This window comes from Camelina sativa, chromosome 10 (assembly GCF_030686135.1).
Source record: "Camelina sativa cultivar CO46 ecotype springtype chromosome 10, ASM3068613v1".
Taxonomy (NCBI): domain Eukaryota; kingdom Viridiplantae; phylum Streptophyta; class Magnoliopsida; order Brassicales; family Brassicaceae; genus Camelina; species Camelina sativa.
Window position 1 is genome coordinate 7,768,047 of NC_141889.1, and position 26,170 is coordinate 7,794,216.

Genomic DNA, 26,170 nt, shown 5'->3' on the forward strand with positions numbered 1-26,170 from the left:
CACTAAACATATCAAAGATAATAAATTATGATTTTAGTTAAAAGATCTTGTGAAACAAAACATATATATAAATTAAACCAGATGGTGGATGATAGTAATTATTGTGAAAAATATGAAAATCACTCAATTTCATTGATCGTAATTTTTTATTTATAAAAAAGAAAATCTAAATCTTTCTTATAAGTTAAGAGTTTCAATCCCTACAAGTATTATGGTAAATATTGTTTTATGAGAATGTATTCTTTTTACATTTTACCTTCATTGTACTTTTGAAAAGTGGTCCACCAAAAATAGTATTTCATTACATTCCTCTGTCCTATGTTCTACATTATATGGCATGGATATAGATTATATAAAGTAATAGACTATATATATCGGCTAAGTAAACTATACAACTAGATTCTAGAGCACGGGCTTCCGATCTCCTTCCACTATATGGTTTACTGAGTCACTCCCACCCACCCAATCGAACCTAGCTTTCCTCATTTCTGAACTTAAACATATGATGATGGTACTGCCAATCGAGGCAGAATAAAAGAATTTACAGATAGGTCTGGCAACTACGTATACATAATGAATTATCAATGTACATAACAAGAAATACTCTTTAATAATAAAAACAATCGACCTACCCTTGTTGTTTAGGATTGTGTTTGATTCAACTAGACAGGGGAGGACAACATCTAGCTACTATATATTACTTTGTGTTTCTTAACCGTGTAGTATTTTTCCTTTAACTTGGCACTAATAGAAATGTATCAAAAGAGCAGTAAAATCATACTTCAGACGGTATTTTCGAAATAATGAAAGAAAATAAAAAAATCACACAGAAAATATGCTCTGATCATAATCCAATATACTGTTCAAGGCAGACCGACCCCGTTAACACTCAAAATGATCGCATGTCCTTGGCATATATATGTGAACTCAGATTCTCATTGCACATGCAAACCTTACAAAATAGCCAAACCTTTTTAACTATAGTTTATAAAGAGGTTCATTATATATATACGGATACCCTAATCGTCCAGTGTTGTTTGCCAAACTCAACGGTTTTAAATATCATATTACGCACATGCACATGGGTCTATGAGAATATATGTATGTAATATATTAAACGAGATAAGTTATTGGTGGTTGAGACTTTTTTATCTCTAACTAAAGCTTCCTAGTCAAAATCCATAACTAATCCCTCTAACTACCTATCAAAAACCTGTCAAAACTCAAAGGTCAAAAAGAACACCAAACAAAACCTATAATAGACTAATTTAACCTAATCAATCTAAATGGCTAGCGAAATAGATGCAATGGAATCAACGAATTAAAACACACACACATATACACAAACTGACAGTAGATAATGTAAACGGCAGGAAAAAAATATTACGAGAAACTATAACATTGTCAAGTATGATTAGTTTAATTACGCTGGTGATCCGACTAAATCCGAATTCATATACACTTCATCCCTAAAATATATGATTGTAGTCTATAATTTATAGATTATGTGTTTATATGTGATTATATATCAACAATGTCTAATTTTATACCTAATAGACAACCTTAGATAAATTAGAACTCATGAGATGGCTGAATCTGATAAATGAGAAACTGCAATTTTAGAAGTGGGAGAAAAAATTGCCTGAAAAGGGACCGTAAATTATACTGATTCATGATGTGTGCTTTTTATGTCGGCTTGCACGCCACGATTACTCTGCCCATTATCCGCGAGCTAGCCTCAGCACTAGCATGATCCCATGAATATCTATTTTGGTTGTAGTTATCCAATCTTCCATCATCTGCAAGATGTCTAATAGTATCTTTGATAAAGTACAACCAAAGGAAATATCAAATATCACCATGCCTTCATTTTCACTTTTTTCTATATTGTATAGTTCACGGCTACGCAATTTTCTCGACATTTTCATATTTTTACAGAGATTTTTACGTTTTATTTTTATAATTTGTTTACTCTCTCTCTCTCTTATATGGGATATATGTGCATATTTTTACATGACAAAACCTTAACCAAAAAATTATATTTAACACAAAAACATAGTGGAACTATATTATATCAATATAACAGAATAATGTCACATAAGAATTTACAGATATAGAATCTTGACTCTCTTTTGGAATGTATTATATATATCGTATAACGAAAGTGGGGTTGGTATAATGATAATTGGGAAAAGGGAAATTCACGTCGCGGGAAATTTGGAAGCAACCGACCTAAGCATTTTGATCGATGGTGGTGGAGTGCACGAGAGATAAAGAGATATAATAATTCTAATATTATATTATAGAAAAGGAAAAGAAACAAAAAAAACATTCCATTATGCGGCCCAACCTTAACGCTATTCAGATTCTTTTTTTCTTTTTTTATCCCCTCGTAAAACTTCATAAGTATGACTGTATGAGTAGCTTACTTCAAATATAATTTGTAGTTTTCTTTGCATCGCAAATAGTAAACTGAGTTTATTGTAAATGTTTTCCTAATCTAAAATGTGAAATGTTTTTGCAATAACACGAAAATGCATCTTATATCCAAAAACTGATCGGCATTTACATGGACAGATGTAGTTAAAGGCTCATACGATCCAGCATTATAATGTTAGGCCACACTGATTAAAAGTTAGGCCCATTAATAAATTGATTATCTTGAATAATTTTCAATTGGGGCCATCAGTTAAGCTAACCTGTGCAAAAACACCCTCACGTAACCGACCACCAAAATTTAAAACTATAACCATGCATATAGAAGAACACATTCGTTTTGGGCCTTTTGGCAATATCAAGCACACTCCTTAGCTCGAATGGCATTACACATCACTGAGCCAAATAGTCACGCTAAGCATATCAATATAACGTCTCATCTGCCCAACCATGTTGGAGTCAATCTTCTAATGTCATACAACTAGCCCGATCCGATTTAACTATATTTTTCACGTCAATATATAAATTGGTCATTAGAAATATAAATTTTCATATCAATTGATTCTTTCTATATAAACTTTTTTCATATGTCAAAAAAGAATTTTGTTTGTTCGTTCTATGAATATAGTTCATGTTTCCCTCCGTTTTCTAGAAAAATTCAAAAGATTTGAATTGAAACGATCGTATTTGCATTCAAAGTAAAAAAAAACCTAAATATGACATGATATATGGTTTGACTCTTGATATTAGATATATAGAGTGTAATTAGGTGGTTAAAGTGGCTTTAATAAAGACTAGTTAGGTGTAATTAAGTACATATACCTACAAAGATGTTAATTATTAAGAAGATTAACATATTAATAATATATATAGTTAATGTAATGGTTCACTCATATAGTCTATAGATGTCCTACCAGTGCCCTTCCTACCCAACTAATTGTAGTGGAACAAAGCTTATACGCCTTTGTACGTTTCCATCACATTTTCTTAATAATCTTCTTTTTTTGTTCTTTTTGTTTTTGTTAATTTTGTGTGATAGTTGTTTCTCTAAATTGCTCTGCAGCCGACTAGAGTTATGGACATTTATGTACCCTTTTACTATTAATACTAGGTTTTACCACGTGGTACACCACGAGTCTATTATTTTGTTGATATGATAGTGTAATAGTTTTGTGGTGCTTGTAGTCGATGGTGAATTGTATCTATATATATACTGTTAACGGTTGTAGATAGGTTTTGTATAAACTCTTGATTCGCAAGTTGAGAATATACATTTTATGATTTGGTTAGTTATGATTTAGGAATGAATGATATGACATATTCTTATTTTGATTTCCAATTGATGTTGTTGGATTAAGAGTATACATTTAAAGCTAATAAGAACTTAGCAAAAATGTAATCGTTTATTAAACACAAATTAGTTATTTCCTAAGATGTGTTTATCTTGAATTAGTTGCTATATTTTAGGGATGTGATTACATAATTTGTGTTATCAATTTTTTTTGTCAAACTCAGCCCAAAAAAATTGGCATGTAAATTAGATCTTTCTTAAGATACAATGAACATTAATTGGCATTAATTGGATGCAAATAAGTATGCTATGGATTAAAAACCGGCCTTAAATATTCGGTAATCTTAAGGAGGATCTGAATAATTGAATCGGTTATATTAGTTAAAAATCTGACCCGAAGTTGGCAAAAAAGCCAAAAAGTGATGGAACCCTATTGTACTTTAAAAATGTATTTCGAGCTCTATATGTGGAGATACTTGTTTGGTTATAAATATTCTATAAAAAAATTTAAAATATATATCTGTTTATAAAAATTCAAATCACACCATATGCTGATAAAAATCTAAAATTTTATTAACTTTACGTATTAAATAGTAATTAAAATAATTAAATAGAAGATTAAATAAAAGTGCAAGGAGAATTATATTTTAGTCTAACATATTGATTTAAATTAGGTAGATAGTTTTTAGGAAATTAATATTATCAAATAAGGAAATGATTGTGTTTGGTTGTAAGTATTGTAGAGAATTTAGTTGAGATTTGTTTGGATACAAAAATAAAGATAAGAGAAGATGACACAAAAATGTACTTCAAAAATATTAAGATATATATTGATACTTGATACTTCTCTGGTTATTATATGGTTGTGGTTGGAAGTATGGAGAGATTGGGAGCTGAGTGGAAGTAACCAGTCTCCTCGAATTTTCAATCACACATGTGGCTAAAACAGGATATTTTCTAATTAAATAAGAGAGCTTTATTGTTTATTGTAAAAAAAAGAGCTTTATTGTTCCAAATTTTGGTCCATAATCTTTTTAGTATCTACAATCAGATTTTAGATTTTTTTTTTTGAACGTTTGTATTAAGGATTGAATATGAGATTCACAACAACCAACCTCTCATACTACTACTACCACTTATAAAACATAAGATGGGAAAGTTATACTGATTCAGACATGCAGTTAAAAGATAAAACGATTGTTATATATATCTTACAAATGAAATCTGAACAATAAACCCAAACATAATCATTAAAATAAACAATGAAGGTCCTAATAAGAAATGATGGTTTAGTACATATATATATTTTCTTTAGTTAGACTTTTGCCCTTTAGAGATAATCAGGAAATGTTATTTTTTTAGTAATTTATCTTTAGTTATAGTAGTAGCCATCCCCATTTGTTTTAAGTTGCAATCACACTCTTCGATTTAACCCCACTATTTACGATACTTTATTTTCTCGTCCCTTCACTAAATGATAAAAAGACTGACATGAAAATTAAATAATTTAATAAAGTTTTGGCCCCAACCCACCTGGGTTTGTCGATTAAGAATTTAAGATACATGACGGGCTTATTATAGGTAACAGAATTTTCATTTTATTTTGGAATATTGTGTGTGTCTATAAGTTTTATATATGTCACGAACGAGTTTAACCGCCTTTTCTATGGGTGCAGGTTTTAAAATTCTCCAATAGTAAAAAATATTCGATGAGATAGACAGCTAGCATACTGAGTTCAAGTTCGGATAAACGAATACAAATAGTTAACATGTATTGATAAAAAAAAAACATATTTATACAAAAAAATTATGAGTCTAATTAAATCACGTGATTCATTTTTAATCTATATACACAATATGTGATTCTTAGATATATTACAATTACCGATATAGAACTAGATCCTAATGATTGAATATAAGCAAGTCGAAAACGTAGATATTTACAAGAATACGATCGAGTTTAATTTCTTGTAAAGAGGTAATTTAGGAAAGACCGAAAGAGGTAATACATCAAATATAGATTCAGGTATATACATATTTTTCAAAGTCATTTTTTCAGTTTCAACCGATGACTTTGAAAAATATAATTATATTTTTTTTGCTTAACTCATAGTATTTAGATTTGACATCACATATGAACCATCAAATATAGATTCCAATTTCCACAACATGGATTACATCTGAAAACTATATAGTGTTTCTCATTTCTTTTTTCCAAAGAGGCAACCATAATTTTTTTGTTATGTATATTAGATATTAAATTACGCCCTTTGGTCCAAGGTAAATCTTAGAGTATATAGTTCATATAAGAAAAAAAATATAAATGTAAACGTTTAAAATCAGATTTACATGAGCATATTGGCTGTTTTGCTCTTGCCCCGTTGTATATAGGAAATGCGCATATGCTGAGAACATATAGGTTTTGAGTGGGTTCATCAACTATATATATTGCGCTGATCACAGGTTTTATGTTAAATAGTTATAAATGTTTAAAAAGTCTTCAAAAATTTGATCATGCTATTGGTCATAATATTTAAAACTACCACATGTTTTAGTTTTATGAACCCTTGCTAATTAAACCTAAAAATGTGGTATTTTGAGAATTTTCTTACAATATTTCTAATTAAGATTATTCAAATGGTGATTCATAAAATATTTACCAATATCAACATTATTTTAAATGTGTGTTTAGAGATATATTTAGTTTTAGTGAAAATTATAAAAATCGATGAAAATGATGGTTTAGGTGATTTTTATAGGGAAAAAAATATAACAAAATTTTGTAAATTGATTAAAATCATCTCTAAAAGCTTACCAAAATCACTAATTTGATGATTTGAGTATGTATTATATACTTTACACCTCTTACACAATCCTTTACAATCTCTCCGCCTCCTCTATTTAAGCATCTCTTTCTTATAACTTATTGTTTAGTACTGAGAGTTGCCTGCTAAAACTGTCGTACGAAACGAGTTGTTTGCTAATTAATTAGGGTTTGGTTAAAAAATAAATAATCTATCAATCGGACAATGAGCCGAGGTGGGAGCTCTGGAGGCGGACAAAGCTCGTTAGGTTATCTTTTTGGGTCAGACAATGAGATTCCAAAAACTCCTCAACCGGTAGCCCCAAAGCCTGCACCACCGTACGGCGTAGATCCCACCGAGGAAGATGGAGCTGACCAGAAGCCCAAGATCTCTAACAACAACAACTACCAAAGAGTTCAGGGCCAAAACTCCGGCAACTTCGTTACCGTAAGTCTTTATTCTCCTTCTTTTTCTTTGATTCGTTAAACTCTCTTTCTTGATTCTTCAGGTTATATATATATATATATATATACATATAAGAAAACAAATTAAATAAGGGTTCTAATAATTAAAATTTCAGGATCGTCCAACCACGAAAGTGAAATCGGTTCCTGGTGGAGGCTCATCTCTTGGATACTTGTTCGGAGATAAAGTAAAGGAATAAATTGTGAAGATATAAAACTAGGGTTTGTATCTTGCTCTAGTGATCGGCTTTTACTATATATTTATATATAATATATATTGTAGAGATATCCTATCTGATCTCTACACTTTAGTAATTTTATTATATTTACGTACGGAATGTGTGGTTTGAGTTTGCAGTTAATTTCTTTCCACTTGTGGAATATATAAATGGTTTCTACTTTCTAGTCGATATTTTCAGCAATATATATAAATATATTGAACATTTGGACACTATCTTGAGCTTGCATTTGGATCAAAGCGAAGTTTCTTCCTTTTTAATAATTCGGAAAGTGAAGCTTCTTCTTTTGCACATGGGTATGCAACTAAATCATATAACTCGGACAATTCGTGATATTTACAACAAGAAATTACGTTGTAAGAGAAAAAATATCTACAATATCAATATAGTCACAGTAGATGAGGGTGATCAAAGTATTTTGACTGTTCTAAGCAGAATATAGAAGTTGGACCTTATTTCTATGGTGTTAAAATATCACAAAATTGTAAACTTAGGATATAGTAACAAAAAGAAAACCAAACCGTAAAAATCTGAGTACAATAAATGAGTCTTGAAAAAAAAAACACAAAGATAAAAAAAATTGTTTTCAAGAATAAACAAGGTTTTTGTATGTGTCTTTTGTTTAAAATACTTTCTTCATGATGGTCCTTATGTTCTAATGTTTTCTTTCCTAAATCCTTTAAACAAGAATAAAAATGATGTGCTCTTTTAAGTTTTTTGGACCCTTTTGTCATACATAATGCAGAGATGGACTTGAAATCTTGAATTTATAATGATAACTTTAGTAAAGAAACTTGTTCCTCTTCCCACGTTTAATGCAAGTTGTTTAGAAATTAAAAAAAGTCTTAAAATGTAGTTTATCAAAGAAATCAAACCAAGCAAATCAATGGACTATATATGTCTGGACCAGTATGAAAATATATTTAATATATGGGGCAAATGCGAATTAATGAAAAAGTGAGAGGCTATTTTATAAAATTATGTAACTTAACCAAAGAGTCCCGGACCTTCTCAAACCTTCCTCTGCTAAGACTGACATTGAATTATCCCAACTAGAACAAATCTGTACAGTCTGAAGCAAAAGCTCTTGCAAAAGGAGAAATTGAGACACTCATTTGATTTTGCTCAGTTTTTGAAATCTGGTAAGTATCATCATCGATCGTAGTCTTTACGTTAATCTCTGTGACAATTTCTGTTTTTTCTTTTTTCCTACTTGTTGTCTTATAATCTTAATTTCTTTATTGCTTAATATCAAGTTTCCTCTGTTTTTTAGATCACTAGGAAGATTAACTTCAGTTGTAAAATATTTTTGTTCTGCTCTTATTTTGCTTGATGAGTTCTTGATTCCATATTGCAAAACCAATCGTTTCTTGAAATTCTTGATGAGACTTATACATAAATCATTGATTTGTGTGAATGGTTTAGAGTTTCTCAGATGTTGCAGTGATTTGATACATAACTCTACTGTTCTTGCTTGCTTTATGACATTCACGAATTTTTTTTCCTATCCATTTCCAGATAGGTGAAGCTATAGAGAGAGACCAACATAGATCATAACCTCATGCGACGTGTTCCTGCTCTTATAGACAAGCTCAAACCGATCTTCCAGGTCTCAGGATCAAAAGGTAAACTCGTTTTATCTAAAATCTTTCACATTTTCATATGATTTTTGATTTATCATGAGGAAGAGAACGAAAAGAGTGACTCTGTTTTATGAGAATCAGGTAAAGTGGTAAGAACCATTGTACCCAAGAAACCTGTGAACGGGAACAATAGCGAAAGCGAAACCATGAAGGAGATCGAGGAAACGGTAGAGCCTATGGTTGCCTTTAGTAGACCACCGCCTTATACACCATTTGTTGGTCCACTGCTCATGTATTCCCTTCTTCAATCATGGTCTAGCCACGATGAAGATGGCTAGTTGCATGCATCTGCCAAAGTTTTCTTTCTTAATAAGAATCTCTTAATATAAATCGTCTCTAATAAATAATAACCGAGTCTTTAATTAGCGTAATAAACCCTTGTAAGATGTTTAGTAGACATTGTGCAATGTGCAGTTTGGTGCTGTTTTTAAGTCGATCACTTGGTTTGTGTATTTTCGAAGCACCATGTGTGCTTTGTGAATTATATAGTGATCAAACGATGAATTTTGTACTAATGTATAGTTTATACTTTATATGCATCAAGTAAATAACTGATATGGTTCCATTCACTAGTGATTTTGTCCACCAATTTTATAAACACTAAAGATCAAATTTACGTTGTTTATGCAAGCAAAACACATAAATAAGCCCATTAGATATTGCTCTGTTTTATCTTGCAGCAACCACTTGCAACTTGTAGCTGGCATGTGCCCCCTAGCTCCAAACCAAACCACTATTCATGAACCAATACCAGTTTCCGCAAGCCACTTGGTTTTGGCTCTTACTGCAGGTTGGAGAAACCGATTGACCTATATATATATTACCTTAACTGTAAGAGCTGAGTATTTTACAAGTTCTCTCAATCTCATTTAGAGCTGAGCTGTATGAGCTTAGTGTTTCATCCAGAGCTAATGGGCTTTGGCCAAAATCAGATCCATCAAACATGAGCCTAATTGTTAAATTAAAAAAAAAAATGGAGCAAGCAATGATATCTAGGGAACAATATTATATAAACCAAATCATGTGATGTGAAGTGGACAATAGAATATGATATCCCTGTGCAATAGCCCTAATGCTGGGACCAAAGATCTCTAAATATAATAATTAGAGAATATAGAGCAGGTAGTATATGCAGCTTTTTATTATTTTATTTCATAATTCCATTTAAAGATTACCAAATTAACAAGAGGACAAAAATCAGTATTAATCAAGAATCCAAAGGAGAATGTAATGCAATAATTTAATGGGGGTAAATCCTTCTCATTTGTTTATCTTCTTTAGTTTCATAGTTATTGAAATTCAAATAACCAAATCAATAAAGAGCCCAATCGTTTTCTTACGAGTTGGTTATGGGAGAAGTTTGATATTGGATTCGTTTTCCAATCAAGCATATATTCATATGGAGCTAACAGCAAAAACATACCAAATACACTTTTTACAAACGTCAAACACCAAAAATAGTAGTGGTTACAATTATCAGTCGCCTTCTCCAACAACAACATACTAATCAGTGCTCTATTTTCATATTTCTCCACCTTTTTTTTTTTAATCTAAAAGCTCAAGTTTTATTTTTTGCAATTTTAAACGACAGTAAATGTTTACATATATATTATTTTTTATATATATACTAAGATTGTACTGATCATTGGCGCGTAATAATGTTGACGTTCTATTTATGGGCATCATATTCTCAATCAGTACGTTAATATATTTTCAAATTTCTAGCTGTAGATGTCCAAATTTTAAATAACCAGTCTAAAGCCAATACCTATTTATTTCAATTCCAACAGAAGAGAACCAAATCTAGGGTGAAATATAAACAAACACGTGGAAAGACTCAAATCTAACAGTATTTATTTCATTATTTGAACTTACTTATCTTTCTATTGTATTTTCTTTTAATTATAGAACGAACCTAATATAAGCATTGAACATAAACAGTATCACAACAACCGAAACAAATTGAGTGATGATGATGAAGCCAATGTTAATAGCCTCTTAATTAGCACTAATTAACCATTCTATATCTGAGAAACGAGCCTATGAAACGACGTAGGTTTTGGCTTTAGCTTTTAAATTTAGGACAGAAAGTGACACGTAGATAGTTCCTAGTGGCCCACGTGGGCAGACGATGAGGAGCAGGACCCATAACTCATTCATGGATCCGACCGCTTCCTCTTACAATAAAGAACACAAACCTTTTCAGTTTTATATACGGTAATTAACATTTAAAACATGAAAAAAATAGATTATAAATAATTTGATTAAAATAAATAAATAAATAAAGACAACAACCACATTGTATTAATTTTCAATAATATTAATTTCACCTTTTTCTAGTTATTTTTTTCTTTCTAGTGGGAGTGTTTTGCGTTCTCTCTCACCTTTTATCTGTCTTCCATAGAGAGAAAGCTCACAACAACAAAATTGAAAAAAAAAAAAAAAAAAAAACTTTGTCTTTCCGTTATTTTCTCGATTTCTCTGGCATCAACAGTCTCATTCTCATTGATCTTTCTTTTTTGTAGCTAGAAAGATCCATTTTTCTCGGTTCGTTCTCTTCTGGGATGACGAATCCATAGCTCAAGAACACACATACTCTGTTTCCTTCTTCTCCTAAAGATTCACACACTAGGGTTAGTTTTGTTTCTTCAAATTTTGGATCTTTCTTGTTTACTTTTCTGTAATTTGGATGAAAGGTAACCAGAAAGATTCGTCGGAGAAACCGATATGGGATCGAAGCTCATCGAGTGCTTCATTACCCGGAATGTGGTCTTTAACCCGACCCGGTCCAAAACTTATGGTTTGGCTAATCTGTTTTATCGTCTTCACTTACATTATCTACATGCTTAAACTCGTCTCCACCTCACGCTCCTGTGACGATTCAACTCCTTTCACCACCGTCTCTGCTCTCTCCACCAACGTTTCCTCCAACGTCTCTTCTTTACCTTCCTCCTCCTCCTCTGTAGCTGCTTCACGGCGGCGTGAAGAATGGGAGGAGAAAGAAGAAGAAACAGGGGTTGATGAGCCTACGGATCTTAACCACGTGGTGTTTGGGATCGCTGCGTCGTCTAAGCTATGGAAACAGAGGAAAGAGTATATCAAGATCTGGTATAAACCGAAACACATGCGTGGCTACGTTTGGTTAGATAAAGAGGTGAAGAAGAGTGTTAATGATGATGATGATGATGATAACGAAGACGAAGACGAAAAGCTTCTCCCTCCGGTGAAAATCTCCGCCGGAACTGCTTCGTTTCCTTACACGAACAAGCAAGGGCAACGCTCGGCGTTACGGATCTCGAGGATTGTGTCTGAGATGCTTCGTTTAGGTCCGAAGAATGTGAGGTGGTTCGTGATGGGTGATGACGATACGGTGTTTGTCACTGATAATCTGATAAGAGTGTTGAGGAAGTACGACCATGAGCAGATGTATTACATTGGGAGCTTGTCGGAATCTCATTTACAGAACATTTTTTTCTCGTATGGTATGGCTTATGGTGGAGGTGGTTTTGCTATTAGCTATCCATTGGCTAAAGCTTTGAGTAAGATGCAAGATCGGTGTATACAGAGGTATCCTGCTTTGTATGGTTCAGATGATCGCATGCAAGCTTGTATGGCTGAACTTGGTGTTCCACTCACTAAAGAACTTGGCTTTCATCAGGTAAGAACTTAGCTAGTGTTAGGCTTCTTACCAATTGGTTGTAATGGGTAGTAATTGCTGATGTTTTAAGGACGGAATTAGTGATTCTTGAGGAGTTAATGAAGTTGGTATTTGATTATGTTGACTCTTGAACTAGAACTTAAAATTGATAGCTTTGATTGCTTTGTTTAAGCAATTTTGATTATTGAGTGGCAACATTGGTGTTCTTCTTCAATCAATTATGTTAACAACTTTGGAAGAAGGAATCTAAACTCAACAAAGTATAGAAGACTTTAAGAGTTCTGTTTCTAGTTTAAGGAGTAGTACCAAACTTTGAAGATTTTAGAATAAGCTTTCAATGTTTTAATGTTTGATAATTACAGTTTTGTTTCTTTGTTCTGTTTTATTTTGTTTGGATGCTAATATTGGCAAATTTCTTCCGTGGTTTGGTACCGACAAATCGGCGCGTGAGTAGTTCAATGTCCGTCCAATTCACTTTAGTTAGATAGATTGCTAATTGTAATGAGTGGGACCCGTGTTTCTGTTTTTACACTTAATGACCTGTTCTTCTCATTATTCCTACGCGTACCTTTGATGCGTGTAATCCACGATCCGTTTTAAGTTTTTAACATCTGAAACTTATTTTTTTGTTTTCAGTATGACGTCTACGGGAACCTCTTCGGTCTCCTCGCTGCACATCCTGTAACACCGTTCGTCTCAATGCACCATCTCGATGTTGTGGAACCGATTTTCCCGAACATGACGCGTGTCCATGCTCTAAAGAAGCTAACGGAACCTATGAAGCTCGACTCTGCCGGGCTTTTACAGCAGTCGATATGTTATGATAAGCACAAGAGCTGGACCGTTACCGTATCGTGGGGATACGCGGTTCAAATCTTCCGTGGAATATTTTCTCCACGGGAAATGGAAATGCCTTCTAGAACTTTCTTGAATTGGTACAAACGGGCGGATTACACTGCTTACGCATTCAACACAAGGCCGGTTAGTCGTAACCCGTGCCAAAAACCGTTTGTGTTTTACATGTCGAGCACGAGATTCGACAAGCAGCTGAACACGACGGTTAGTGAATACAAAATACACCGTGTTTCCCATCCCTCTTGCCGGTGGAAGATGAGTAACCCAGCTGAGATTAACACCATTGTCGTATACAAGAAACCAGACCCTCATCTATGGGAGAGGGTAAGTAACATTTTTTCTATCCTATTTAGAATATGGTTAAAACGTAAGTGAATGTTGTGAAGTAATGGTTCTTGTGTTTTGTTTGTACAGTCACCTAGGAGGAACTGTTGCAGAGTGCTACAAACAAAGAGGAATAATACTTTATGGATCAATGTTGGTGTATGTAGAGCAGGTGAAGTTACTGAACTTAAGTAATTTTTTTTTAATATAGTTTTTGTATTAATTTTGTTTTATTTTTGAAAGGGAAGAAAAATTAGAGTTTTTAGCCCTCGTAATTTCTTGCCACCTTATTAAAAATTTATTCTTTGAGATCCAGTCCCCATTCGTCCAAGTTCTTCTCGCAGTATTTGATAGTTCATACAATGTTTTCTCAAATACAATTCACAACCACAAATTTACTTAATACCTCTTTTATGAGGATTGAGAACATATGTTGTTTCTTCCAGAATATACAGTTCGTAGATAATTGTATTGTACTCAACTTTCGAAAAAGAGATCATTCAAAAGGAAAGGAAAAATTCATCGGATCTCTTAGTCCGAGAGGGACGTTTCAGAAAACAACAAGAACAACGTGTGAGGTCAAAATCTCATACAAACAACGACCTCAAAACAATCAGCGAACGTTCAACGCGTGACCCCGTAACCAGAAAGTGAACATATATATTAACGACGTGAAAGTAAAACAAGAAAAGATGGAAATTAAAATTCCAGGTCGGTATAGAAACCAGGCAAAGAGTGATTACTTTGGGTAAGCAGGAGGAGGATAATCCCCTGGAGGGTATTGAGAATAAGCTGGTGGAGCTGGGTGTTGAGGATAGCCAGAAGGTGGATAACCTTGTGGAGGGTGTTGAGGATAACCTTGTTGTGGAGGGTGTTGAGGATAGCCAGAAGGTGGATAACCTTGCTGTGGAGGGTAACCGACTGTGGGTGGGATGGCTTGATCAAACCGTGACATTTGCTGAGGCGGAGGCACTGCCATTGGCTGTGGGCCGAACTTACCGTCTCTCTTGTCCATTTCCATCTTGTGTTGTGTCTGCAGAAGCATTATAGACGTTATAAGATTCAATTCAGGAGCCTCTAAAAGCAGGATTTATAAGTAGGGAGAGATCAGAATGGTTGATATCATCACTCTTACCTGCATACATGCGCAAACTCTGCAAACAAGCAAAATACAATATGTCAGGAATATAAGGTTACAATCGGGTTTTGATCAAATATAAATGAAACTATTGATTGGGGGAATTCTTACGTGCAGTAAACCATGTCTGCTAAACAAGAGAGCAACTGTGAAGCTTCTGAAAGCTCATCAATACCGACAATACATGCAACTATGGAGAATATGCAAGCCACTTGGCTGAGGCAAAACATGAAACCCTACACAACCAAAAAGACAGCAAAGATGACGACATTCGTTTATCATATGTTTGTTTCTGTTCTAGTTGCTTGTGAGTGTCAGTAACCAGTATGGTCTGAGCAATGAGGATACTTACAATGATGCAGTTGTCACATTGCGTCGTCTGAATTTGGAACTCATCTTGCAGAAGAAAACGAGTGGAGGCCACAGAGGTTCCAAAGCAGCAAAATACCTGCGATTGTTCTGCTATTTAGAAAACCGGAAATTTGCTAACAGTTCATGATGCTGCCTCACAAGTCAAAACTAGGCATGACTGAGATTGTATGCATATGTTTTACAGGACGCTTTCAGATGCTGAAATTGAAATAGGTCTATAGAAAAGACTTCATTTAAAGCTAAGCTAATGGTTTACAAAAATGAAGATCTGTACCTCAGTGGCAAGACAAAATTGAGGACATTTGGTTTCTCCACAGCGACCGCTACAAGGCATGTAACCAGCGCAGCAAATGTACCTGTGAGACACCAAAAAGAGCATCTTCTTAAAACTAAACAAATAAAGCTAGAACTGATCTCTCTGAAGGTTAATGAATGTGTGAAATACCTTGACATGTCATTGTAAAGAGCACGCTTGCGAAGCAAATATGATGCACAAGGGGCACTGCAAGGAGAAAAAAAAAAAAAAACCCGAAAACATACAAATCATACAATGTCAAAGTCATGTTACACATTCTCTAGTAGTACCAAGCTCAAAGATGAGCACAAATTCATTATCTGTGAAAAAAATTCAGATCACTCCACAAAACCAAGCCGATCTAACAGCCTAATTCGAAGTCAAATCGTGGTCAATTCCAAATACAGAGAGAGTAAGCAACGAAAATAAAACTCAGATCAATCGAAGCTTACCACCACAATGCGAAGCAGCAATCTGCGAACACCAACGACAACAACAACACAGAAATGGCTCAGATCAACACCCAAAAAAACTAATCAAACCCCAAAAAATGTTAAAGAGAGAGAGAGAGAGAGAGAGAGAGAGAGAGAGAGAGAGAGAGAGTGAGAAATTACAGGGAGTATCGTTCTGGATACTGTGGGAGAGATCGGTATGCCAAACGTTACGGAAGTTCTTACGGAGCTCCATCTTCTCCATATCGTACTTCGGCGCCATGTTTCTCACGGATCTGATTAATTCGATGACGACGTGAGGTCAAGCCAGAGAGAGAGACAAGCGATAAGGATCCAGAGACTTGCTAAAAAGTCTCACAAACGTGTTTCTAACTTCATCCGTCTAACTTGAAGGGAAAAACAATAAGAAGTTTTCCTCCCAGGGTGGCAACTGGCATTGACTGGGGAAGTTATGACGCAATTTCGAGAAATATTATAACTATCAGGGTCAAATTGTAATTAATTATTATTTTGAATTGACCTGTTACTTTTGTTAATTACAAAAATTACCCAAATCTGGGCTAAAATTAACAAAAAGGTCGTTTGTTTTAGCAATTTCGCGTCTTCGTCTTCTCTCTGTGTCATCATCACTCATCGTCTCGGGGAGGAGGAGAAGTGTGGAGGTGGTTGAAGAAGAAGGGAGAAATGAGCGGTCATGATTCTAAATACTTTTCGACTACGAAGAAGGGAGAGATCCCTGAGCTCAAGGAAGAGCTTAATTCTCAGTACAAGGTTCTTCTTCCTTCTTCTCTATCGTCTAATTTCATATTTTCGATCTGTGATCTGTGATCCGCAATTCTTTTAATCTCTTCGCTGAATTTTGCGTAACTCTTGACTCTGGTAGATCTCTATGATTCTGGATTCGAATTGATCGGTAATATTTTTGTTGATATTTAGTGGGAGATTGGTTTTTTGTTTTAATTGGAAAGATTGATGATGGTTGTATGTCATAGTTATATGTAAATGGCTAGTGCGCGGATATGTGTGGATCATATAAGTCTTGAATCTGGATCAATTGCATTGGTTGTGGACGATCAGTGATTGTTCATTAAAATCTCATTTTCTTCGTTCAATGTAAATGTCTATGGAAATGTAGGAATACAGTAATCTTCAAGTATGAAATATTCATTACAATGTCTAGCACAAGTTTACAAATAAGATGCTAATGGTACTGATTCAGGACGATGGCATGCGTTTCTCTTTTTGCTTCATTTTTTCTTACCCCTCTTTTCTTTATTATGTTTGTTAGGATAAGAGGAAAGATGCTGTTAAGAAAGTTATTGCGGCAATGACCGTTGGAAAGGATGTTTCATCACTTTTCACTGATGTTGTCAATTGCATGCAAACGGAGAATCTAGAGTTGAAGAAGCTTGTTTACTTGTATCTGATTAACTATGCAAAAAGCCAGCCTGATCTTGCTATCCTCGCAGTAAATACTTTTGTAAAGGTAACACTTAAGCTACTTTTTTTTTTTTTATATAGCTTACTCAAACAAAAATACCTAGTATATCAAGTTTCGTGGTCTTTCTCTGTATTTGGAAGACGAAAATATACTAAAAAACCTCATCATTGCTTTGTATCTGGCAGGATTCACAAGACCCAAATCCATTGATCCGGGCTTTGGCTGTGCGAACAATGGGCTGTATTCGTGTTGATAAGATCACAGAGTATTTGTGTGATCCTCTTCAAAAATGCCTTAAGGTTGAGTTTTTTTTTACGCTACCTTGTCCCTGCAACTTGTAGCAAAAAGTTTGTGTCCCTCAAGAATTTTTTTTATCTTGACTGATGACATATTTCTGTTTTTCCTGGCCTTTTGCAATTTTCATTTTTCAGGATGATGATCCATATGTCCGCAAGACAGCAGCTATTTGTGTTGCTAAACTGTTTGACATAAATGCTGAATTAGTTGAGGATAGGGGGTTCCTTGAAGCTTTAAAGGATTTAATATCAGACAATAATCCAATGGTTGTAGCAAATGCTGTAGCAGCCCTTGCAGAGATACAAGAGAATAGTACTAGTCCCGTATTTGAAATCAATAGTACCACCCTCACAAAGCTCCTTACAGCTTTAAATGAATGTACTGAGTAAGTGGTTCCTAATTTCCGTATCGTACTTTCACTCAGATTGTGTCTGATTGACTAATTTTAGTCAGATCATCTGTTTATGGAGAACGTACACGCTGGCCTAAATATTGACAGTAGGATAGTCTGTTGAGTTGCGGGCTTGCTTCTTGTGTTTCTAGCATCAGTTTATTTATGCATTTTACTGTGTATCAAACCTAAAATTGTGGCAATTTAGGATGTCTTTGTTGTTACTGAACTTGAAGGTTTTCTGTGTGGATAAAGGAGTCATCGTTTTGAACTTGGGGAATGGGATCCATAAAACGACTATCTTTTCCTTGCTTGCTTGCTCGATACATATTTATACTTTTCATTTCTAATAATACTGTCTGTGTTCTTCACAGATGGGGTCAAGTTTTTATATTAGATGCTTTGTCGAGGTATAAAGCAACTGATCCTCGTGAAGCTGAAAATATTGTTGAGCGAGTCACTCCAAGGTTGCAACACGCTAACTGTGCTGTTGTGCTTTCAGCTGTTAAGGTGACACTTTAAAAAAATATATCTCACTGGAATGTCATCTATTATCAAAATTGTTTGTGAAGTGTCAGCTATATTTCCCTTAGTTTCTAATCCTCTCCTCTTCTGTTCATTTTCTCCGTGAGCTTTCCAGATGATCCTTCAGCAGATGGAGCTTATAACTAGTACAGATGTGATTCGAAACCTTTGCAAGAAGATGGCTCCTCCCCTAGTTACATTGCTTTCTGCAGAACCTGAGATACAGTATGTCGCGCTTCGTAACATTAACCTTATTGTCCAAAAAAGACCCACTATTCTTGCCCATGAAATCAAGGTAGCTTGATCCTGTCTTGTAGAGAGACTCTCGGAATAAGCAATAAGCAATTGATATATTCTTATATTTATTATTAATGCTATCATGTTTTTTTTCCTAGGTATTCTTCTGCAAGTATAATGATCCGATTTATGTCAAGATGGAGAAGTTAGAGATTATGATAAAACTTGCTTCTGACAGAAACATAGACCAGGTAATCTTTTGTACTACACTTTTCTCATCTGCTGTTAAATCAAGTTATTTTGTTTTGGTGCAAATCATGATGGTTTCTGGACCATATCAATGTAGGTTCTTCTGGAGTTTAAAGAGTATGCCACGGAAGTAGATGTTGATTTTGTTCGGAAGGCTGTTCGTGCAATAGGCCGATGTGCCATCAAACTAGAAAGAGCAGCTGAACGGTGCATCAGTGTTTTACTTGAGCTGATCAAGATCAAAGTAAACTATGTTGTTCAGGAGGCCATTATAGTCATCAAAGATATCTTTAGAAGATATCCAAACACGTAAGTTTGATATATTTTAATTTTCTTGGTTGTGGCTTCTGAAAGTGCTGATATTCCTTCAATCTCGGCTATGTTATTCAAAATAACGTACAGGTATGAGTCCATAATTGCAACACTCTGTGAGAGTCTAGATACATTGGATGAACCAGAAGCTAAGGTAATAAAATTTGTCGTTTGCATAGTGTAAAATAGCTGTAAGCTTCCCATCCGAAATAAATCTTAAATCAGTGGAATTTGTACTCTTGCATTTGCTGGCATCTTGAAAGGCATCTATGATTTGGATCATTGGTGAATATGCTGAAAGAATCGACAATGCGGATGAACTTCTTGAAAGCTTCTTGGAGAATTTCCCTGAGGAACCAGCACAGGTCCAGCTGCAGCTTCTTACAGCTACAGTCAAACTGTTTCTGAAGAAGCCGACTGAAGGCCCACAACAAATGATTCAGGTTCTGCCATGACCATTATGGAGAACACGTATTGCTCTACTAATCAATTAAAGTGCATGTGTATGATGACAGGCCTGGTTTTTGCCATGTTTCAATTTTTCAGGTTGTCTTGAATAATGCTACTGTCGAGACAGATAATCCTGATCTCAGGGATCGTGCATACATCTACTGGCGTCTTCTATCTACTGATCCCGAGGTATGTTTTCTTGATATGTTATACTACTTAACTACTTCAAGCACATTGGACAATGAACAACAATTATCAGTGTTCTTCTTTTGACTAGGCGGCCAAAGATGTTGTTTTAGCTGAAAAGCCTGTGATTACTGACGACTCAAACCAACTTGATCCGTCACTCCTGGATGAGCTGCTTACAAATATTGCCACCTTGTCCTCTGTGTATCACAAGCCTCCAGAGGCTTTTGTAACCCGCTTGAAAACCACAGTTCAGAAAACAGAAGATGAGGACTATATAGAAGGGATCGAAACAGGATATCCTGAGACATCTGGTAATCCGGTTGATGGTGCGGCTTCCCCTCCAGCCACGACAGGCCATGTCCCTAAGCCAGCAGTTGCCCCAGCTCCTGTGCCTGATCTGCTTGGTGACCTAATGGGGTCAGATGATGCTGCAATTGTCCCTGTAGATGAACCCACAGCTCCGTTAGGGTGAGTTTGGCTTAAATGGTGAACAAAATATATTGCATTGAAAGGCTTTTTAGGCCACATTTTGTTTGTGCTTTGGATTAGCTTTTCACAACTGAAACTTGTTGGATCATTTGATTGCAGTCGTCCATTGCCTGTTGTCCTGCCAGCTTCAAAAGGTCAAGGCTTGCAGATTAGCGCTCAATTAACCCGACAAGATGGTCAAGTATTCTACAGTATGCTCCTTGAGAACAACTCGCAGTCACTTCTTGATGGCTTCATGATTCAGTTCAACAAAAACTCATTTGGCCTTGCAGCTGTTGGACCTCTTCAGGTACTAGTAGTTAATATGCTATACATCCACGCCTATTATCCTGGATTGCTGAAACTGATATCCAGGTTTTTACTATTATAGGTTCCGTCTCTGCAACCCGGAGCATCTTTCAGGACAATGTTGCCGATGGCATTGTCCCAGAACATTTCTGCTGGGCCAACCAGCTCGGTTTTGCAAGTTGCCGTCAAAAATAACCAGCAGCCTGTTTGGTACTTCGAGGATAAGATTGTATTTCACGCTCTTTTCTCAGAAGATGGTAGGATGGAACGCGGAACCTTCCTCGAGGTAAAAGACTAATACTATATGATAAAGAGTTCATTAAAAATGGTACAACATGCTACATTGAGTAAAAGTTGAAAAGGTCTTATTGTATTAACTATTAAGATTGTTGAGTAATTAGTGACAGGTTTTGATGTTTGTCCTTTAAGAAGCCTGGGAAAGTTAGGGTGCTCTAGATCTTAACATAGGATATGATTTCATTGATTTAAGTTTCTCGATTCGTTATTAGTTGAAGAAAGATATTTATCCAGTTCTGATCATACCAATATGTCATAGCCTTAAACACCAGTTCTTCTGAGTTATAAAACATTTGTTCTTTTTGATTAGACATGGAGATCGTTACCGGATTCAAACGAGGTGCAGAAGGAATTCCCTGGGATAACCATCACAGGCGTGGAGTCAACGCTTGACATGCTCGCTGCATCAAACATGTTCTTCATAGCAAAGCGTAAGAATGGAAACCAGGACGTCCTGTATCTTTCAGCCAAAGTCCCGAGAGGCATACCATTCTTGATCGAACTAACAGCCATGGTGGGTCATCCTGGTCTGAAATGTGCGGTCAAGACTCCAACACCCGAGATCGCTCCTCTCTTCTTTGAAGCCGTTGAAATTCTATTCAAGGCTTGAGATTCTTCGATTTCTCACTGTTTCCCCCTTTTCTTCTTTTAGTGTATGTAGTAAGTGATGCTTGTTACTCACTTCTTTGTTTCTAATTTTTTGTATTAAAAATCACCACTCGTTTCTCGAAAGAGCTTTGATTTGTGTTGTTGCGTATATGCCCAAAAAGGATGATTAAATAGTGTGATGATGACATAGTTATTATTATCAGCAAAATGCTATTCAGTGTTTTAGTGACCGACATGAAATCAAAAGGTCGCTCGTAGTGGAGCGAAGGGATTCGTACACGTAAACTAATATACATATTAGTATTTGAAAAATTTTGGTATTTTCTTAGCAACAGATAATAAGTAGATGGATAATGGGCCCGTAGTGCGACGTAGCAACCAACCATGATTCTCCCTAACATGCGGTTACAAAATCGCCTAGTTGAAACTATTCTTGTAATTACCATTACTCATTGATTAAAAATCAACTTCAAAACCAAAACAAATTGAAAATTTTAAACTTGAGAGTAGTAACGTAACGTGAGATTGAAGAAATGCCACCGAATATTTGTATAAGGGTTGATTCAGGAGCCAATCACAATACTAAGCAAGCTTTAGTAACGTATTAATAATTATGTAACTCTAATAGCTGTTTTTTTCATACTTTATTATTATTGTTTTTAGTTTTTATAAGATAATAAAGACTTGAAAATTGAAATACTACAAGGAATTCTTGAAAAAAAGAAAAACTACACAAAGTTATCAAAAGATATGTCACTAAATAAATAATTTAGTCTTTGCCCCCCCCCCAAGATTCTTATATTAGTTTATCTCCAGATAATATTTTATAAAGGAAAATAGATGGCTAACTACATGAAGTATAAGTGAATACATGGTCACACATACTAATTATATTATTGTATACTCAACTACACGAAATATATGTATTACATAGTCACATGCATGAACTATATGACGTCATGTGTTCAACACCATAGACATATAATCTGATATACTGATTGATTAATTCCAGTGAAGACTGGTGTTGACTCCGGCATTGACCAAAAAAATATTAAATCATTTATGGTTTTTATTAATTACAAAATATTCTATTCAGTATCTAATTATTTTTTATATATTTCCTAAATATATCTTAAATGTAAACTAGAGAACCCAAACCTTAAAAAAATTTCTAAAAATTAATTTAACATATTGTAATTGTGTTAAAAAGGGTAAAAATGAAAATGTTCATATGTTAAAAGTAAATATTGTGAATTTTTTTTTGTTGTTGTTTATATGTTAATTCAATATCTAAAGATATTTTTAAATATATCCTAAATGTAATATAGAGAACCCAAACCTTAAAAAAAATTCTAAAAATTAATTTAACATATTGTAATTATGTAAAAGAGAGTAAAAATGAAAATGTTCATATGTTAAAAGTAAATATTGTTAATTTTTTGTTGTTTATATGTTATTTTGAGTATGTAAATTTTAAAGTGAAGAGTGTATAATTTTTTATATAACATTTACCATGCAAAATTTAGAGTAAAGAGTCATATACTCAATATTTTGCATATTATTTTCTAATGAAAGTAGTTGAATTTGATTTTATTGATTTTGTAGTAATTAAATAATCTGATTATGGGAGATTTATATATATATATATATATATATCTTGAAAATAATTATAAATTGTTGTTATATCTTGAAAATCATTATAAATGATTTTATATCTTGAATATTATTATAAATGATTTTATATCTTGAATATTATTATAAATGATTTTTTTTTATCTTGAAAATAATTATAAATGATATTTATTTAACTATTTACTTTAGCTTGAAAAATAAAAAGTAATTAATTATAAGATTGAATATATTAGAGATATATAAACAAAATATTTGGATATTGAATAAAAATTTTCTTTTAATCATGAAAACCCATAAATAATTTACTATAATAACTTTTTTTTTAATTTAGAATTTTTTTTTAAGTGTTGGTCAACGCCGGAGTCAACGTTGGTCTTCGCCGGAGTCAACATCGGTCTTTGCCGAAGTCAATTGACCGGTATAATGAATTATATGTCTATGATGTTAACCGCATAACGTTATATAGTTCATGCATGTGGTCATGTAATACATATATTTTATGTAGTTAAGTATACAATAGTATATTTGGCATGTGTGACCATGTATTCACCAATAGTTCTTGTAGCTAACCGTTTTTTTTCCTTTAATAAATCATATCCAATTTTTTTTACTAATTATTTACAAAAGTATTTTTCCTGGTTTATTAATATTTTGCTAATTTAATTCTCATAAAAGATAAATATGAATCATAACTTTAAGATTTAAGATTATCCCTTAAACAACAAAGGTGATTATACAATCATTTAATTTAAAATTTTCTTAAATAGCTATAAAGTACCTATATATGCTTATTATTACAAACATCCCATAAAATAATAACCATTGGTGGTCAAATCATGAAATCCTTATAGATTAAAAGGAGGAAATATTTTAAAAAATCTGGGGAGTTTCCTTGTACGATATGGTTTGTGATTTATGAATATAAAATACACAAAAAAAAAGTTTGATTAACAAACCAAAAATAACAATTTAGAGTAATTGTGATTCCCTTGATTTTATCTCTCTCTCTCTCTCTCTCTGATAAAGTCGCCTCTTTCGTCGCAGCTTAGTCTTCGCCATCAGAAAATTCTCGCATGATTTTTTTTTAATTCAACACAAAACCTCAAGAGCTTCCAAAGATCATAGCTTTTTTTCTCTGTTTTGGGGTAATTATTCATATTTTCCCCTTTTCATCTTCTTCTTCTCTCCGTTACAAAAGTCACTTTATTTTTTTTGTTTCGTAGGATCACGAACTCTGTTCGTTTGCTTCTTCTCTTCTGTTTTGGTTTGTTATGTTTGGTCTTTCTGAGGAAATAGCTTCTTTTTTTCTTTTCTTTTTTTTTTGGTTCTGTTTCAACCCACTTGTTTAGTTTCTTGATTCTTCTGTCTTCTATTTTTAAATCACTCTGTTTCCTGTTCTTTGTCTACTAGGGTTTGGGTTGTAAAATTTGTAACTGTAGTATCTCTGTTTTGGTAAACCTAGTTTGGGGTTTAATATACTGTTGTGTTGAATCAAGCTATTTGATTTTTTTTTTTTTTTTAAATAAGCTCAAAGTGTTCTTAGGATCATATACTTTTTAGGGGTTTGAGTGTATTTGAAGTAGATACTCACATATACGCTATCCCTTTGTTGTATAGATTAAAGTGGTTTGGTGTTTGAGTTTGGTTTTTTCAGTTACAAATTATGATCACAAAGCTGGAGTTTTATAAAATTTTGTCAATTTCAGGTGTCTTGAGCTGCCATACACTCACTGATCTTCAAACTGTCTCGAAAACTTTATAATACTAAAGATAAATGGGTTGTTGTTGTTGTCTACCGAGTATACCCGAAGTAGAGCTTCTTTTTCTTCTTTCTTGTTAAAAGAACACAAATGAAAGGTTTTGTGTTTTCTTATGTTTTGATTGTTGTCTGCAGAACTCTAGAACTATAGATGAGCATGTTCCCTTATCTCTTGCGCCGCCTTCCTCTCTCTCTAATACATACACTTCACCGCTTTCTCCGCCTATACCTCTAGCCTTCTCGAATAGAAATCTTCAAACTACGCCACAGAAATTACCAATAGTTCAGAGCAATTCGAGCGGAGTAGCCCCTGGAATCACACAGGTTGTTCCAGAGAAGCAAACTTGGCCTGTTGATGATTTTGATCTAAAGAAAAAGGATCGAGAAACAATCGATGAGTGTCCAATTTGCTTAGAAGGTATTTTTTTTTTTTTTATCATTCGAAGTTACTTACTAAAAAGTTACCTTTAGGTAAATATCTTTGTTCATTTTGTTTTTGTTTGTTTGCAGAATATGATATTGAAAACCCGAAACTGCTCACTAAATGTGGCCACGATTTTCACCTCGCATGCATTCTTGATTGGATGGAAAGAAGCGAGGCGTGTCCTGTTTGCGACAAGGTTTGTAAAACATTTAAAACCGCCCTTTTCATGTACAGTTTCGACTACCCGAGTCACTTAAAGAGTCTTGTATTTTTTGTATTCTTCCACAGGAATTGATACTCCCTGAATCATAATCAGAGAGCACGGAACAACAAGTGCGACAAAATGGTACAAAAGATTTGATTAAACTTGCATCATTAGGAGTTAGCTTGGTGGTATGATGAACATTCATTGTTGCTCTTGCAACATTATTCACAAGCTTTGTGTTCTTTTTATTGCTTTTTTCTTCTTTATGTAGAAATTATATTTTGATTGTTTGATATTCTTTGAAAAAACTCTATATTCACGAGTTTTGTCCTCAACCTGAATTACTTCAAAGGAAAAAGTTAAAAGTGCAGTTTGAGAATGAGCCTGTTAAAATTCAGAGCTTTT

The 26,170-nt window shown here is 34.0% G+C and overlaps 6 protein-coding genes across 6 annotated transcripts; 5 read left to right on the forward strand and 1 right to left on the reverse strand.

Moving 5' to 3' along the window:
• Positions 1-6,565: 6,565 nt before the first annotated feature.
• Positions 6,566-7,449, forward strand: LOC104717960 (protein SPIRAL1-like 5). The gene is made up of 2 exons (XM_010435597.3): positions 6,566-6,978; positions 7,112-7,449. The coding sequence occupies exons 1-2, from the start codon at positions 6,757-6,759 to the stop codon at positions 7,193-7,195; spliced, it is 306 nt and encodes a 101-aa protein (XP_010433899.1). The 5' UTR covers positions 6,566-6,756; the 3' UTR covers positions 7,196-7,449.
• Positions 7,450-8,226: 777 nt separating this feature from the next.
• LOC104717961 (uncharacterized) lies at positions 8,227-9,446 on the forward strand. The gene is made up of 3 exons (XM_010435598.3): positions 8,227-8,376; positions 8,753-8,859; positions 8,959-9,446. Exons 2-3 carry the CDS (start codon positions 8,796-8,798, stop codon positions 9,153-9,155), a joined length of 261 nt encoding a protein of 86 aa, XP_010433900.1. The 5' UTR covers positions 8,227-8,376; positions 8,753-8,795; the 3' UTR covers positions 9,156-9,446.
• Positions 9,447-11,091: 1,645 nt separating this feature from the next.
• Positions 11,092-14,045, forward strand: LOC104717962 (uncharacterized). The gene is made up of 3 exons (XM_010435599.3): positions 11,092-12,535; positions 13,172-13,714; positions 13,805-14,045. Exons 1-3 carry the CDS (start codon positions 11,567-11,569, stop codon positions 13,907-13,909), a joined length of 1,617 nt encoding a protein of 538 aa, XP_010433901.1. The 5' UTR covers positions 11,092-11,566; the 3' UTR covers positions 13,910-14,045.
• A 151-nt stretch (positions 14,046-14,196) lies between these two features.
• LOC104717964 (uncharacterized) lies at positions 14,197-16,333 on the reverse strand. The gene is made up of 8 exons (XM_010435600.3): positions 16,134-16,333; positions 15,972-15,993; positions 15,670-15,726; positions 15,499-15,580; positions 15,205-15,300; positions 14,964-15,088; positions 14,850-14,868; positions 14,197-14,747 (listed from the first exon to the last, which is right to left on the reverse strand). Exons 1-8 carry the CDS (start codon positions 16,231-16,233, stop codon positions 14,454-14,456), a joined length of 795 nt encoding a protein of 264 aa, XP_010433902.1. The 5' UTR covers positions 16,234-16,333; the 3' UTR covers positions 14,197-14,453.
• Positions 16,334-16,351: 18 nt separating this feature from the next.
• Positions 16,352-21,953, forward strand: LOC104717965 (beta-adaptin-like protein C). Its single transcript, XM_010435601.3, has 15 exons — positions 16,352-16,742; positions 17,260-17,457; positions 17,598-17,711; positions 17,844-18,094; positions 18,475-18,610; positions 18,741-18,920; positions 19,021-19,113; positions 19,209-19,420; positions 19,514-19,577; positions 19,687-19,866; positions 19,970-20,062; positions 20,151-20,530; positions 20,651-20,840; positions 20,922-21,125; positions 21,447-21,953. The coding sequence occupies exons 1-15, from the start codon at positions 16,656-16,658 to the stop codon at positions 21,744-21,746; spliced, it is 2,682 nt and encodes an 893-aa protein (XP_010433903.2). The 5' UTR covers positions 16,352-16,655; the 3' UTR covers positions 21,747-21,953.
• A 2,305-nt stretch (positions 21,954-24,258) lies between these two features.
• LOC104717967 (E3 ubiquitin-protein ligase AIRP1) lies at positions 24,259-26,144 on the forward strand. Its single transcript, XM_010435607.3, has 5 exons — positions 24,259-24,522; positions 25,084-25,187; positions 25,272-25,554; positions 25,647-25,756; positions 25,849-26,144. Exons 2-5 carry the CDS (start codon positions 25,152-25,154, stop codon positions 25,870-25,872), a joined length of 453 nt encoding a protein of 150 aa, XP_010433909.1. The 5' UTR covers positions 24,259-24,522; positions 25,084-25,151; the 3' UTR covers positions 25,873-26,144.
• Positions 26,145-26,170: the final 26 nt, after the last annotated feature.